This window comes from Lipotes vexillifer, unplaced genomic scaffold (assembly GCF_000442215.2).
Source record: "Lipotes vexillifer unplaced genomic scaffold, Lipotes_vexillifer_v1.1 scaffold1093, whole genome shotgun sequence".
Taxonomy (NCBI): domain Eukaryota; kingdom Metazoa; phylum Chordata; class Mammalia; order Artiodactyla; family Lipotidae; genus Lipotes; species Lipotes vexillifer.
The window spans coordinates 901,394-918,451 of NW_006774793.1; the positions used below are offsets into that span (position 1 = coordinate 901,394).

Sequence of the window (17,058 nt, forward strand, 5' to 3'; positions counted from 1 at the left end):
AAAAAAAAAAAAAAAAAAAAAAAATGGGAGGAAAAGGAAGCAGCCTATTTTGTCACAGCACAAATCACTGTGGGAAATAGTGGAGGCTCCAAAGTTGTCTTCGGGACAGGAACAAGGCTATTTGTTGAAGCAAGTAAGTTCCTTGAAATAGCCTGATTTTTATTACAGTTGAAGGATATCTGTTTTCACTGATTTTCCCCCAAGGGTTTTGTCTGCTATTTAAGTAAGAAAATAGTTTGGTGATGGTAATGTTGCATTATATGTATCCACGAGCCTCATTCATGCCAGAAACATGTAGTAAACACTTAGTAAGTGTGCATGGACATAACTACCCTAGGTCCTGTCTAGAACTGAAACTCTGTAATTACATAAATGGCTTTTTCAACCTGAATATTTATGACATTTTTTATATAATCTACTGCATACAAAGCAGGATTTCCTATTGAGTTGTGACTTATTTCTTGTCATCTTCCAATGGTCTTAGAAATGAAGGTTAAAGAGTAGAATTACACGCCTCTTCCCATTTTGGCGCATGTACGCAAACTCGGGAACACGCTTAGTAACTAACTTGTGTGTGACTCAGGAATCCCTGGCTATAGTCCAGCTATAGGGCACCATTTGTATAGAGCTGGCCCGGTTATAGGGTACCATTTTGTATAGAGTTATGTCAGAGTGTGAACACAGGTTATCAGAAATTCGTATTTGGAACCGGCACCCAACCTTTGATCAGCCCAAGTAAGTCAGCTCTCCAGAAATGTGTAACCCCACCTCCAGCATTGGGTTTATAGTTATATATGTAGCATTTGCTCTGGTCTGTAACAGAATATTATGATGATGATGATTATCATTATTGTCACATCCTCATTATTATTATTACCACTACTGTTTTGTTATTATTGATCATAACAATGCTGCTAACTAGGAATATATTTTTTCTGCCATATTATTCGTTTTACGCTTTAAGGAGAATCAATGTCAAGGTATCAGGAGAAAAATGTTTGAGTTTCCTTTGCAGTCAAGTACTTGTTCATTCAGTTGCCCCCTCTCTGCTGAGGGTCCATAGGAACTTCACGATGTCATGGTTTTTATGCTGCCTCCTGATTATCTCTTTGAGTTGCTTCCTTGGTTTTTCCCTGCCTAAGCACTTAGGTTTTGCAGCTCATATTTACCAAAAGTATACTTAGCTTTTAACCTCTCCCAAAACTGGCCTTCTTGTCCCAATAATTATGCACGGTAAAAGTCAGTTCAACTCAGTAAGTGCTTATTGAGTATCATCAAGCCAGGGGCCATAGGTGGTTTAAAATGAAACAAACAAACCAAGAAAAGAAGAAGCATAAGATGTGGTTCTTGCTCTCAAGAACTTCCAGTCTTGTCAGAAAAACAAAACACTCATCTGTTAAAAGTCTAATAACAATTTATATGTGGGTGCACCAAGCAGTGTGCTGTGTGTGGTCATGTGCAGGACCTGGGACCCTACTGACTGGAGACAGGACAGCAATGACAATGCACAGTCCATATTCCCTGGCAGAGAGCAAGCAGGATTCCACCCCTGTGTTTCTGGAAAAGGATTTAAGACTGTTATCTGCTGAGATGTTTGACTTTCTTGACAGAAAGGCCCCTTGACAGAAAGCAGCCTTGACTTAGGTGAGGATAGAAAGAGTAGAAACAGGAATGAGTCAGGCGTGAGTCACCCAGAAACCTCGCTCAGCCCCAGAGAGGATGCGGTGACTGAGTCACGCTGAGGCATGTTTTTAGCATGTGCCCTGGCCTGGCTTGCTGGAAATGCTCTTGCTCCTACTCTTTCTGGCAAAGTGAAAAATACATTTTTGCATATTCCCCTAAGGCAATGGCGCCTTCCTCTCAGGCGGGGCAGCTGAGGTGGGAAAATGCAGGCTGCTGCCTGGTATCTTTCTTCTTTTTTCTTTTTTTTTTTTAATTTACTTACCTATTTATTTATTTATTTATTTATTTATTTATTTTGGCTGCTTTGGGTCTTTGTTGCTGCACACGGGCTTTCTTTAGTTGTGGCAAGCGGGGGCTACTCTTCGTTGCGGTGCGCGGGCTTCTCGTTGTGGTGGCTTCTCTTGTTGCGCAGCACGGGCTCTAGGCACACGGGCTTCAGTAGTTGTGGCTTGAGGGCTCTAGAGCACAGGCTCAGTAGTTGTGGCACACGGGCTTCAGTAGTTGTGGCTCGTGGGCTCTAGAGCACAGGCTCAGTAGTTGTGGCTCGCAGGCTCAGTAGTTGTGGCACACGGGCTTCAGTAGTTGTGGCTCACAGGCTCAGTAATTGTGGCACACAGGCTTCAGTAGTTGTGGCTCATGGGCTCTAGAGCGCAGGCTCAGTAGTTGTGGTACCTGGGCTTAGTTGCTCCGCAGCTTCCCGGACCAGGGATCAAACCTGTGTCCCCTGCATTGGCAGGTGGATTCTTAACCACTGCGAGGGAAGTCCCACTGCCTGGTATCTTTAGAAACACGTACACCCACCCGGCCTATGTAGGAGGCAGGTTTTTCACCAAGTTTTGTAAAGGTTCTGTGTTTCCCAGAGGAGAAATAGCCAGAGGCTGTTTGTTGATGGCTGTGATGAGGAAAATGGAGGTGATGGGTAACATCAGGGCTGAAGCTGCTACAGCCACTAGGGAGTCTCCCTCCTGTGCTTAGAGCACCCACCAGAAGGAAAAGGTTAAGATCAGCCTTCCCAGGATCCCAGCTTTCAGAGCTACTGGGAAGCGTGTGTGTCTTCCATGAGAGGGTGGGCAAACCCAGGACCTTTTTGTAATGCACTTTCCCAGAGTGTGATTATGGGAACAGATTCACTTTTGGAAAGGGGACTCGAGTATTGGTCACACCAAGTAAGTGAGCCAGGATCCTCCTGGACATACGACCCCTCCCCCACCCACTGCTCTTCCTACCCCGTAGGTACCGGACAACTTCTTATGTCCATGGGAGGGCAGAGGGCATGTCCTCCATCAATGCCACCCCTAACGTCCTTAGAAGCTCACTGTGTCAAACCTTCGTGTGCCCCTTGTTTCTTCCACCCTCCCTTCCTCTCAGCATCTCCACTGACAATATATTGAATAATATAAAAATCTCCTTTGCCGCCCATCCTGGGAGCACTTGTATCTAACAAAAGAGTAGCAGAGTCACACCTTGCTGTGGGCCCAGGCTGTGGGTGGTGCTGGAGGTACAGCTGCTGGGGAGTTGCTGCCCTGCTTCTCCACTGACAGGAGCCGTGTGTTTTCTCCTGGGTAGAGGAGGTGAGGAGCTCTTCTAGTCCCTATTCCCTGGCTCCCATCACCACCCCTTGGCTCAGGGTTCCAGGACAGCTGTGGGAGATTCCTGCAACTCTGGGGGCGTTGGCCAGTGTTTCCCCAGATTGTTGCCCCAACCACTGCAGCAATAGGTAGAGGGAGGTCACGTGAGACTGGTTTTAGCAAAGGCTTTCCTCGCTGTGTGTATCAGGAGGAAACTATGGACTTATATTTGGAAGAGGGACCAGGCTCGTTGTTCATCCATGTGAGTATTATAGAAACGGTCAAGGGATATTTTGTAGACAGAGGATATATGATGGAAGGATACTGCAAAAATGAGGGAGTCTGTGACTGGGCTGCTCCATCGTGAAAGAGCCCTTTGCTGTCTGGGAGTAACTTACCATTGTGTCAGGTCTAATGAAATGATTGAGGCTGTGCTGGACAAGGGTTTTGCACAGTGCGTGCAGAGGACAAATCACCAAGGTTTGAGAAAAGAGGCTTCACTCTTGGTTAGGTTTCTGAAGCAGAACTGTCTTCTTGGCAGCCAAGGGGTCCATCCTGCCCTTCAACCCCATGGCTGAGAATCTCTCACCACGTCCCTTTGGATCCATGAGATATCTGTTGCACATGACAGCATCCCAACCAGAATGCTGAGGCACCCTGGGGTGCTGGAGAGGGCAGTGGGGCAGGGACAGGTCTCCTCTGGCTACAAGAAGCCTCATCCCTTCCCTCACTGGAAAGCATTGCTGGGAACCACCATATTATTAGCTACTATTTACTGAATGCCTGACATGTGCCAGTGACTATACTCTGTCCTTCAAAGAATTTCTCATTCAGTGCTCACATCCATCCTAATGCTAGGTAGCTGGTATTAGGCCTATTTTCCAGATGAAGAAACAGAGGCTTGGGGCAAGTAGCTTGCCCAAGATCACACAGCTAGGAATAATAGGGCTAGAATTTAACTCTAATCTATTTGACTCCAAGGCCTTACTGTTAACCATGCCACCACACTGCCACCACTGTCCCTCCTGCACTCTGTGAAGGAAGACCCCAGACCTCAAAGGCTACCTGTCTGGTCCTTGGTTTGCCTATGCTGAGCCTTCTTGCCATGGTGACCATGGCAGCTTTGGTCCAGGACTTAGCATTTCTGAAGAGATGAGTAAAGTCATTGAATTGGGTTGGTAGGATGCAAGTATGGCAGGGAGGGAAGCAGAAACCTAGGGGGACTGATTATTGGGCACAAAGTGACACAGAGAGAAATTTATCATCAAAACGATGGAACAGGGCTTCCCTGGTGGCGCAGTGGTTGATAGTCCACCTGCCGATGCAGGGGACACGGGTTCGTGCCCCGGTCCGGGAAGATCCCACATGCCGCGGAGAGGCTGGGCCCATGAGCCATGGCAGCTGAGCCTGCGCGTCCGGAGCCTGTGCTCCGCAACGGGAGAGGCCACAACAGTGAGAGGCCCGCGTATCGCAAAAAAACAACAAACAAAAAAAAAAACGATGGAACAGGCTGTTCAAAAGCTCCATTCCCAAGAGTGAAGGCTGTAAATGTGGGGAGGGAGGTGTGAAGCGCTGGCAGCCGCCCTGGGTGGCAGAGGGCAGGTATTTGTACTGCATTGTACCAGGGTGTGGACACAAGCAGCAGAACACTCACTTTCGGGAGTGGAACAAGACTCCAAGTGCATCCAAGTAAGTGCCTGACCTTAGACTCCAGCCAAAGACACAGAAAGTCCCTACTCGGCTTTCTTAGATGTTGAGTCTGCACTTCCCGAGCTAATTTCTCATGATTCTTCATGAGGCTTGAATGTTTTGAAATTTGAATTCCCAGCCACTAGCTCAACAGCGGTCTATTTTCTAAAAGTAGTAATTGCCAATGGGGCCTGGCCTTTTCATCGTTACAGAGGCAGACTCTTTTGCCATTTCTAGATTCCTTTGACACAAAAGACCTTTATCAGAAATCATGACTGATTATGCCAAAAAAATTTATTTTTGTTACCATCTAGTTTTCTTGAGAGGTGATAAGTTAAACTTCCTAAAAACCCTGGACATGGAATACAGTCTCACAAAACTCCGTATCTAATCAAGAGAGATAGGAAGAACTTAAGGCCTAAATGATCCAATAAAAACAATACTGGGCTTAGAAAATGGACCCATACAGAATTAAAAGATAAATGAAACAGTCCTAATAAGAGAAGGCAGAGGACAGGATTGCATTTAAAATGAATTAAAATAATTAGAGGGCTTTCATTCAACAAATATTTACCAAGCAACTATTATATTCTAAGCACTATAGAAGGAGGGAGGAGGGGAGGGAGGGAAATGCAGAGTCCCCGCCATCCAGGATCTCCCAGTGGGTAAACATCTGTATAAAGAGACAATTAAGCCCAGTGTCACCACACTGTAGTGGAAGTACACACAAGTTGCGATGGAATAGCAGAAAGGAAGGCATCCCCGACCTCCTATCCTAGTTGCCTGGTACTTCCATGCATTCTGCACTGCACCATAAGCTCTGTGAGGTCAAGACCCTCTCTCATTCATCCTTACACCTCCACACTCCAGCACAATGCCTGATGCATAGGCGTCACCTAAGAAATGATTGTTGAAAAAATGCCTCTAGCTGGGAGACTCAGGGAAGGCTTCAGTGGAGGGGTAGTAACTGTTTAGAACATATTGGTTTAGACAGTAGCAAGTATTCTCCAACAGAGTTGTTAGATTTCAAAACCGGGAGATTACAGAATCCATCTGAACGTGCGTGGGTGGCCGAAAGCCCACTTCTCTGGGGAAAACTTCCTCCATATTTATCTGTTCACTTGTGCACTTCACCAAAGCCTCTTCCCTGCCCTGGGTCAGTTCAGGCTACATTTGGAAAGCCTGAAACCCATCATATTTCTAAAGAACCAGAGTTCCGAGGCATAAGAACTACAATACCCTGAGACGGAAGCAGCACCAATGGGGTTTAGCAGCAAAAAGGAGAGGTCTAATAATAAATACATGAAGTCTATGTCCCTACTTGAGTCGCCACCCAGGAAACTTTTCTCCATTTGTTCTAAGGAAACTTTTCTCCTTTAGGACCAGAACCTTCTTTGAAGTACACAGCTCTAAGGTGTGTGGAAAGAAAACCAATAAATTCCCATTTGGGAAAGGCTTTAAAGTTGCCATTGTTCCCAGTTAGGTAAACCCTGCAAAGTGTTGGGGCGACGTGGTCTTGCATAATGACTGCATACGTATCTGCCCTCCAGCCATTCCTGACAGTGGCAGGAAAATTTGCTACATATGAAGCTGTTTCATAATGATTAGAAAGAAATAATCAGCATTAATGAGGCCCCTAATTGTGTCCGTAGGAGTTGGCAGGAGAACAAACAGATTCAGAACACAGAAAGCTTAAGGATAAAATTAGGCTGAAATTTAGGATGCATTTTAAATTCTTTGAACTAGAAAAGGGACTTCCAGGGAATGTGTATCTAAACCTGTACATGTTCCACAGAGGTTAAGGGGTGTTTTAAGAAAAAAAATTCTTGAATCGAGTAAGTTTAAGAAGCTCTAAATTCCTTTATTGTAAGACTTCTCAGTGCCTTTAAAATGCTACTGTGCACTACTGGTCTTCAGGACTGAAATACGCTATACAGCGTTTTCCAAACTTCTTTGAGCTTAGAATCTTTTTTGCAGAGAAACTTAGGACTAGAGTTCTGTGAGTTTCTCACTGAGAAGGACTTGTCTAAACTACTCTCAAACTTTGGAGGTTTTTTTTTTTGTCCCCATATGAATGTCAACCCTAATCTTAGAACCCTCCAGAGAAATAGATTCTCAGGCCCCATCCATAACTCACTCCTGATTCTCACAACCTTCCGAGTTAAGCAATCCTCCTTGTGCACTGTATGTGATATCCCTATGGCAATATTAGTCTCTCTCTCTCTGTCTCTCCCTTCAAAGACTAATAGAACTACTTTCTAAAAGGAGAGCTTTCATAGGCCTCCCTTCCATGAATTAAGCCCTACCCAAGGTTTTCCGTCTATTGCCGGTGCTGTGAATTTTCCCTCAAGATTCATTTCCCAGTTAATCTCTGGCTCTTCCCCAGACCCTTCCAATTGTCCTCCTTCACTTCCAGTGTGGACCCCAGAATGGGCATCCACCCTCCAAGAAGGCCTGACCTGCTCAAGGCCGGCTAGGAGGGAAAGGTCTGTGAGATTATTACACAGAAAGCTGAGGAATTAGGACTCAGTGGGCCAGACTTTTTTCTTGTGCCAGAGAAAGGGGGATTTTGGAGGAGCCTGTAAAACAGGCACAGGAGACATTTCTGCCCCAGTGAAGCTGACTCTGCCAGGGGCTAGAGTTCTTGTAAAGCACCCTCCTAGTGTGTGTTGTCTGGTGGCTACAATAAGCTGATCTTTGGAGCGGGGACCAGGCTGACTGTACGCCCGTGTGAGTATGACAGTGCAAATGACCAGGGCAAAGTAACTGACAACTTGTCTATGAGAAAACCAGCAATGATTTACGGTAAACTCGAGGATATGTGAAACACTCGTTTCCATTTCTACAAACTCTTCTGGTATCTTAAAATGTTCCCATTTCTCATACTAAAGACAGAAGTGCCAAGGGCCAGTTGAGGAAATGAAAATCTGAGGAGAATAATTTACGGAAACATAAAAAGAGTTGCAGATATTCAGTGCTTTCAAGCAAAACAGATAATGTCAGCACTGGATGATCTGAAGATTCAGGAAATTAGCTAAGTGCTCTCGGGGAAAGAGATGAGTTCACGGCAAACACAAATTCTCTTTTATTGCAGCAGGTAGCTAAATTCCGTGGATGGACTAATGAGCATGGTGTGGGGATACCTGCTCACAGAATCTTCCTCTCTGGAGCTTAGTAGAGCATTGAACCACTCCCAGGGTAAAAGTGACCCAGACCCCTATCTGAATGGCAAATATAACAAGGCACGGAGGCAGGATGGTGTGGGGCTCATAGCACAGCTTGGGAGGCTGGCAGACCTGGGGGAAAGTCTGGCTCTACCATCTCTAGCTAATTAAGTCTCCACTTTCTCAATGGCAAAATGACAATACCCACATCATAACAAGACAATACTCAGCATACAGCAAGCAATCAATAAATGGTAGCTTTACTAAATAATATTAATAATAATTATCATCATCATCAACAAGGCTTTGTTATTACTAAACCTTCATAATTGTAAAGGGAAAGGGGAATGACTTCCCCGGGAAATATGAAACCTAAGAAACAAAGACCCAGGGTGCCTTGTAGAATGGTGCCCTCCAAGTCTGGTGGGTTTTAGCAGGTTAACATCAGGAAGGTTATTGCAAAGACCTTACCCTCAGTGGGGATCCGGCAGTGGTAACAAGTTAAACTTTGGAGCAGGGACCAGACTAAATGTCCAACCAAGTAAGTAAATGTGGGGCAAGGGTGGACATTGACAACTAATTCTTCTTCGTCCAAGATGCTGAGTTGAGCCCAGGTACTATCTTCTGTAGGATCCCAAATGGTTCTTTCCACCCATCGCAGAAAATCCTCTCATCCTGCGCTCAGTGCTCAGGAAACATCCTTGGGCCACAACCTGAAGAATCATGAGTCAGGTGATGGGCAAGGAGTCCTGGACCTTTCACGAGAGGATCCAGGATACTGCTGCCCTGAGCAGGGGGGTTTGCTCTACTGAATTCTTGGTTTAAGGAAACCACAACCTCCAACCGAGGGCGCTGCAGCAGGATGAGGCAGGAGGGGAAGGATTAAGAGACAAAGTCTCAACACAGAAGATCAGAAGGTATTACCTCGGAAGAGTGTGACCCTCCGTCCCCTGTGAGAGACCAGTGTTTCTGCTACTGAAGTGGGAGGTAGGGCCAGTGAGTTTCTGTAATGGTGTCATCTGCAGTGTGAATACCAGAGGAATGACCGATAAACACACATTTGGGAAAGGAACACAAGTGGCCGTAATATTTGGTGAGTCATTCTAGGTGGCACCATTTGCAACCCATGGGCCAGTGTCACTAATCTTTTCCCCAGAGATATTAGTATTACTATGGTAAGGCTAACTGTGGGTGTTACAACTAATTGTCTTACAGAGGCCTCTGTGAACGGGAAAAGCCACACTATCGATCTTGAAAATCTGTGTTTCTCTAGGTCAAACGCATTAAAATTTTACTCTAGTCATTCAGTGGCTAATTTTAAATGCCTTCTATGTGGCCGTCAATCTATAAAATGTGAGACTGATTATGGAGATATCTAAGATAGATGCCTGACCTGTCTCCAAATAGTATAAAAACTCGCCAAAGGGACCAAACTATTGTAAATTGAGCAACCTGAAAACCATTTTAGTATCAACCAGCTGATGATGTCAACAGGCACAGTAGAGATACAGAGGAATGGAGTCCCAGCTGAAAAGTTGGCCTAGATGGAGAAGGTTGCATGCAGTAGAAAGGATTCGTTGAGTCTGAAGGATAGAGTAAGATCTGTTTGGGCAAAGCAAGGACAGGAGGGGACTTCCAGGCATAAGGAACACCAGGAAAGAAGGCATGATCTTGGGAATGAACAAGGCACATGATTTTGGCCAAGTAAACACATCTAATAATGAAGTTAGATGGAGAGAAAGCCAAAGATAACTTTATAAACAATGGAGAAAAGGAATACTAGAGCCTTCAAGAGAATACAGTATTGATCACAAAACTTGGTATATAGTAAATAATAATAGATCATATATAGTACTTTTATTATTTTTTTAAAAATATATATTTCTCTGAAATGGTAAACTGAATAAATACAAATTTGCTTCAAAGCCTTTAAAAAAAAAAAAAAGAGAGGGAGAGAGAGAGAGAATACAGACAGTTAGGGCCAGGACCAGCCACTAGGAAACTGGGAATCCAATTCAGAAATGCAGACCAGAGGTGAAGGTGAGAGGGGCCAGCTCTTTCACCGGACGGCTTGTGGCCTAGACCTCCCGCTTGTTGCTCAGTGGGCTGTAAGAGCCCATCCCTCAGAGAAGGGGAAACCTAGGCTCTCTGTAATGGAGACATTCAGAGTGGTATGGAGGTATTGCCTCCCAGATGCAATGTGGTAAGGGAACCAGAGTTTCGATCACTCCCGGTAAGTCTGCGCAGGCTCACTGCTTCCTGACACTCACCAGAGCCTCAGTGGAACTCAGACTCAGAGTCAGTGCTGCTAACTCACATTTTGGGTTCCTGGTGCCTAAATACCAAGAACAGATTTAGTGGTAAGGGAGCTTTCGATCACTGCTGTGCCCCTGGGGATCTAATGCACTAGAGCCTTCGGACATGTGCTTCTGCCCTTAGTTCTGAATTTAAATGAGCAGTTAGGAACTAGAATAAGTGACTTCCACACTGAAAAATTGATCCAGTCTTGCTAAGGCTACCTTCTGAGATGTCATCAGTGGTAGGAAGCGTTTATCTTGCTAAGGTGAAACAGGATGTCTCTCCTCCCAGGGCTCTGGCAGATGGACCCCTAAAGCCCCCCAAATTAACAGTGACTCATTCTTTGTTTTCAGACAAAAAGGTCGCACTAGAGGTACATGGGGCGTAAAAGTAAAAGGGGGCTTTAAAGAGTCAAGTTTAGGGATCAGTATCCAGCTTTTTTGACCAAAAGGTCTAATTAGCAGAAATTCTGCAAACCCGATGATCACTAGGCCGCTTGTTTATCCAACAATTATTTCTTGAGCCCCTAGTATATGGCAGAGACCAGGGACACAGCAGTAATCTAGGGACAGGCCTTTGCTGTCACAGAGCTTACATTCCAGGGAGCCAGTGTGAAAAGTCTGGTGTAGCTGTACTCATATAGGGCATATAAAGGATTTGAGAGAGGAAATTCAAGCTCTCCAGATCACGGCAGCCCCTGAATGTCATGCCAGGAAGTGTGGGCATCATCCTATAGGCAATAGGGAGGCTCTGAATTATTTTGAGCAAAAAGTGACCCGATCAGCTCCACGTTTTAGACAAGTCGTTTGGATGATGAGCTCAAAGAAGAGATTGAAGTGTGGGGAGAGGGTAAGTAAGAGAGGAAATCAGGGGTAGGGAAGCCGGACAGGAGAAACCACAGCCAAAATGCACATAGGGAAGCACTGAAGGGTATCAACTGGTGAAAACAAGACTTGAAAGAGGCTAAAAATCACCTCAGTTCTTCTGACTTCACTAACTGCTCTTTCATTTTGATCTCTCACTAGGAAAGTTGAGCTACAATTGGCCTGCCCCGGTATCACCCCTCACAGAACTCAAGTTGGCTTTAAGTCTCACCCTCAGCCCCTGGTGCCTTTCCTCATGGTCCGTAGCATTGCTCACTCCAGACCAATGCTGTGCAATAGAACTTTCAATGACAATGGAAATATTCTGTCATTCCGCACTGTCCTATAGAGTAGGCATCACCCAAATGTAGCTACTGAGCTCTTAAAATGAAGGTTTATGGGTAATTGAATTGTTAATTTTACTTGATTTTGGTTAGTCTTAATTTCAATAGCCACAAGTAGCTAAAGACGATCACATTGGACAGTGCGGTCTAGACCTTCTCCAACCTGACACCCCCCTGGCACTAGGACTTGAGTGAGAGTTTAACCAGGACTCAAAGTTGGGCATCTGGCCCCCACAGTAACCCCCTTCCCCCTCTAAGGCCAACCTGTGTCCGGTGGCAGCTTAGCCTCTGCCTTCTTCTTGAGGCCACGTTCTCTCAGCACCTCCACACCCTTCCATGTCCCCCTCCCCAGTCCCACCCATGACCCCCGCTGATGACTAACAAATCCACTGGAGTGTGGTATTGGTTAATGGCTTCCCATCTCTCCCCTCCCAGGAAGAGATTTACACCATAGATCCTTAACCCATAGTGATGTCAGCCCCACAGGTGGATGGAGATTAGAGGGGAGCAGGCAGAATCCTTTGAAGCCAGAGGTTTGGATGTCGCTCACATGTGACCATGGACCCACCCCTGCTCTGCTGCTCCAGGGACAGCCCCACCACAGACAGCTCAGCCTTGACTCACCATCCCAAGGCCACGCCAAGGGCTGATGCCCCTGGTTTGGTGTCAAGCTGGATATCTGCATTGCCAAGGCCACCCTGGCTGGCTCAGCTAGTGGGGTGCATTATGCATCACTGGTCTGCAAAACTTTGCATGCGTGGTGGGGAGCTGGGGCAGCAGAGAACCACAGGGGCAGGAAGCTGTTGTCCCAACCCTGCTGTCAACTCTCTGGGTGGCCCTAACGTGTTAATCCTCTGGGCAAAGCTTTGCTTCCTCCTCCAAGGGCAAGAGGTCTGAAAGAATAAACACTGAGGGTTGCATTAAAGACACAAAATCCTATGAAAATACTAAAGAGTCATTCTCAACACACTAAAGAAAAGCCTCCAGCCACTCCTGCTTCCTGGGGGGTGAAGAGTAGGCGCTGTGTATTACTTGGCAGCACGTTCTTATGGCAGAGTCTCCTGGTAGTATCAAGAGCTACAATTACTAGAATTATTTCAGTATTTCACAGTTTATTAAATATCATTCATATGGAGAAACTCTCATGGCTTCTCAGAATAGCCTGGTTAGGGAAGTGGACAAGGCAACATCCGCATTTGACAGATGAAATTCCTGACACTCAAGGAGCTGGTGTGAATTGCTCAAGGCCTTGTATCTAGTAAATGGTAGAGCCAGGGCTTGGATGCAGATGTTCTGATTTAGCGTCTAAAACTTTTATCAGTGAGAGAAATCTCCTGGTGATGCGACCAATCTTCCAACTTCATGCCAGCCTATCATAAAGCTCACGTTCCTGTCAATGCCCAACCTTAGTGGGGTAGACCACCCCAGATTCTAAGACGTATGGTTTGCTTTGCTGGATATCTTTTCTACGCTCTCTTTGTCCCGCCAGAATTTTGCTGTCGCTTACTGTGCCTACTGAGCTTTAAAGAAGTGCCCTTAAGCAGAAGAGTGGGCAGTATCCTTAAGTAGCCCTGCATTTCTGGTTTCCTTGAATGGCAGGCAGGGCCTGGCAGAGAGCATTCACTAAGAGCCTGGCTGGCCTCTTGGCCAGGACTCATGGTTTGTGCCTGTCCCTGAGTCCTGTCTGTTGCAAGCGGCTGGTGTCTACAATGTTCTTTCCCATCTAAAGCCTGACAAATGTGACTTGTCAGCCCTACTGAGCCCCATTCTTGCCCATCACTGGCATCTGGACTCAGGCCTGGGTTGGGGCAAGGAGGGAAACGAACATCTCCTAACCTGTGTCTTTTGGGTCCACAGATATCCAGAACCCCGACCCTGCCGTGTACCAGCTGAGAAGCCCCAAATCCAGCAACACCTCCGTCTGCTTATACACCGATTTTGAATCTCAAGCCAATGTGTCACGAGTCACGAGGCCCGTGGTGTTCAGCTCAGACAGCACCGTCCTAGACATGGGAGCCTTGGGTTCCAAGAGCAACGGGGTCGTGGCTTGGAGCAGCGGGACCGATTTGGGATGCACAGACACCTTCAACCAGACCTTCTACTCCAACTTAGGTGAGTGCAGCCTTGGTGCCGGTCTAAGCTGAGTCTCCTCCTTCGAGAGGCCTGCTTGTGCTCGGGGCTCGGGTCCTTGGTTTCTAGAAGCTGCTCTGATTGCTGGTCTCAGCCTCATCAATTGTCAGCAAAGCCCCCTCCCCTCTCTTTACTGAGCACCAGTGAATCCCATGCCGGCAGGCCACAGAACGTCCTGGGCAAAGAGCAGAGGGGGGAGAGGCGAGGGGCACACTGGCCCTGAGGCTCACCCACTCTGAGTCCCCACCCCCCTGGCTCCGCTCAGCCCCTTACTGCTCCTCCAGGCCCCGCCCTGATGCACTTCTCCAAGATCCCTCCCCTTATTTCTCCCCCTCTGCCAAAGGTCTCTCCCAGCTCCTAACCTCACTCATTCATTCATTCATTCACTCAGCGATCACTGATTGTGCATTACAACATGCCAGCTGCTGCCATGGAGGAGCAAACACACCCTCCATGGGTGTGCCCCAAGCAAGCCCCATTCCCGTTGGGGGAGACCAACCATCAGCAAGTGGAAATCGAAAGAACTCCAGATTGTAATACGTGCTTTAACTTGGAGTTGGGGAAACAGCCACCTTAGGGACAAAAGTCACAGAAGGGCTCTCTGGGGAAATGCTATCTGAGCTGAGATTTCAAGGCTAAGAAGGTACCAGCCATGCCAAGCGCAGAGAAAGGACCCTATAGAGGCCTGAGCCAGGAGCTCAGTGAGAAAGGAGAAAGGCAGGAGGAAATGAGATGGAAGAGGTAGGCAAGGGCCACATCACGGGGCCTCACCCGTCATGAGAGAGAGACACTGTTCTAGGTACAATGAGAAGCTTTTGATTGGCTATAAACAGGGGAATGACATCCAATTTACTTTTTTTTTAAATCACTCTGACCGCTGAGTGGAAAATGGATTGTAGGAGCCAAGAGTAGCAGAAAAGAAGCCCTTGCAGCAGAGAGATGATGGAGGCCAGGACGGGCTTGTGGCAGGGGAGTTAAATGCCCATGCCCAACACTATTTGGGATCCAAAGGTAGAACCATGCAGGGATGAGAAGGAAAAGAGGGCATCAAGGAAGGTGGCTGGATTTTATTTCTGAGCAGCTGTGTCAATGGTAATGCTGTTTACTGAGTCAGAGGAAACAAACAAATTTGGGATGCAGGGGTCAAAACTTTGTGGAACACATGAAAGCATCTATACCCCTCATGGCACTGGTCACTGTGTCTGTCTTACTTCCTCTATCAGACTCCAGACTGGAACTCGCCCAAGGGCAGGGTCTAACAGCTCCTTAGGGCCTTGTGTCATGTAACATGCGTTTAGCACAACCAGCGTTCATTAAGTGAATAAAATGGTGCCCAGAAGCCAGAGTGTTGGTCCTTCGGGGGTCATTGGCTCATCCCAGCAGGTGCCCATATGGGACAGGTTCTCTCCAGATCTCTGCACAAGGAAGAATGGAGAGGCTGGAGACATTCAGCAGCCCAACTTCTGGGGTGGGAGAGTCAGCACGCTCGGGACTCTATGAAAAATTTCTTTGTTTGTTCCTTTTAGGAATTCCCTGTGATGCCAAGATAGCAGAGAAAAGCTTTGAAACAGGTAAGGGAGGGGTCTATCCTGGCTTCACACAGGTTTGTGGAGGCGATGAACCCACAATTACTGGGACGGGATAGAGGTGACGAGAAGGAATGTGTGGATCTAGGAACGAAGTTCTGAGAAACAAGAACGGCAGTCCGAGCCCTTGTTAGAGCTGCCTGGGGACATTCTTAAATCCCTAGATTCCTCTCACCATCTCTAATTTTCTTTTCCACTCTAAGTACTTTGAGGATGAGTCTAGTTTTGCTAGACCAGTGACTCACTCCTAGGCCTCTGTATTCCTTTCAATAGCTCCACTGTCAGCACAGCTCAAGAGAGCTTCTGGGTGGCCCAGGTGTGAAATCTCTGACCAGCTTTTGTGTAGCCCTAGACTAACCAGGTCACCCTGAAGACATTTTCCCTCAATAGCCAGGGGGTTTTGCCTTCTTTCGAGAAGAGCAGCAGAACTCTTGTAGGCCGTGACCTTGTCTCTCAAAGATCCCCACCCCTCCTCACCACCCACCCTGGGCCCATGTTCATTGCCATTTGAGCCATTTGCACTGAGTCATCCGTCTTGTGGTTCAGCCGCTAGATTCTCACTAAGGGGCCCAGACCCAGGGGGCTGCATGTGATAAGTTCTGAGCACCCACCATCCCCATCCACAGCGGGGCTCAGAAATAAAACAAAGAGTAAATGCAGTCAGTGTTTCCCTTTGGAAATGAAATGCTGTTGACCCTGGAAGGATGTACAAATATGTGTATGAGGGGATGTGCACCAAAGCTCAAAGGGAGAGGCAGATCCAGGTGCCGAAGCGCACCCCACTCCCCACCCTGCTTTCGGTGTCACGGGGGCTGTGCAGACCTGTGCCCATGACCTCTGTGGCCCCTTGGTTTTGCAGATATGAACCTAAACTTCCGAAACTTGTCAGTGATCGGCTTCCGCGTCCTCCTCCTGAAAGTGGTCGGGTACAACCTGCTCATGACGCTGCGGCTGTGGTCCAGCTGAGGTGAGCCGGCATTTCAGCCGGGCGGTGGGGTCTGGGGGTCTGGGGGTGGGTCCTCAAAGCTAACCTCCCCCAGGCTCTTGCTTTTAGGTCCTAAGTCTGGGCCCACCAGACTCCTCCTTTTTCTTTCCTGTTAGGAGTTCCCCTTGTTAATAGCAATGCCCCAAAACACTTGATAAAAACGGTACACTCCTCAGGTGACATTAGTCACCTCGTTTGAGCCATGTCTCCCCTACAAAGTATGAGGAACAGTTGTTATTCTCCTTATTTTGGAAATGAAGAAACTGAGGCCAAGTAATATCAAGGGCCACACAGCTAATGAGGGAAACTTAGGAGAAACTTAGGACCCAGACTCATTCATACCCACACCTTCTATCATATCCCTTTCGCTGCAAATCCTAAAAGAGCGGCCCCCAATTCCTTTCCTCTGGCCCTCTGACCCCAATATGGTGAGACAGTATTGTATTCATTATCCACACTAATCCTGGCTAGAGTCTCCAGACCCTTCGGCCCCAGTACCCCAGGTCATCCCACTGACAAGAGAATCCCATCAAAAAGAACCCGGCGGGGGGGCCTTCCCTGGTGGCGCAGTGGTTGGGAGTCCGCCTGCCGATGCAGGGGACGCGGGTTCTTGCCCTGGTCCGGGAGGATCCCACGTGCCGTGGAGCGGCTGGGCCCGTGAGCCGTGGCCGCTGAGCCGGTGCGTCCAGAGCCTGTGCTCCGCAACGGGAGAGGCCACAACAGTGAGAGGCCCGCGTACCGCAAAAAA

General features: G+C 47.4%; 1 gene segment (V, D, J or C); it reads left to right on the forward strand.

The window, feature by feature from the left end:
* LOC103079551 (T-cell receptor alpha chain C region-like) overlaps nucleotides 1-17,058 on the forward strand; it is a 289,115-nt gene that overhangs the window by 271,126 nt on the left and 931 nt on the right. Inside the window, 3 exon segments of the C gene segment in view lie at nucleotides 13,467-13,721; nucleotides 15,266-15,310; nucleotides 16,185-16,292. Of these exon segments, the coding sequence occupies nucleotides 13,467-13,721; nucleotides 15,266-15,310; nucleotides 16,185-16,291 (407 nt within the window).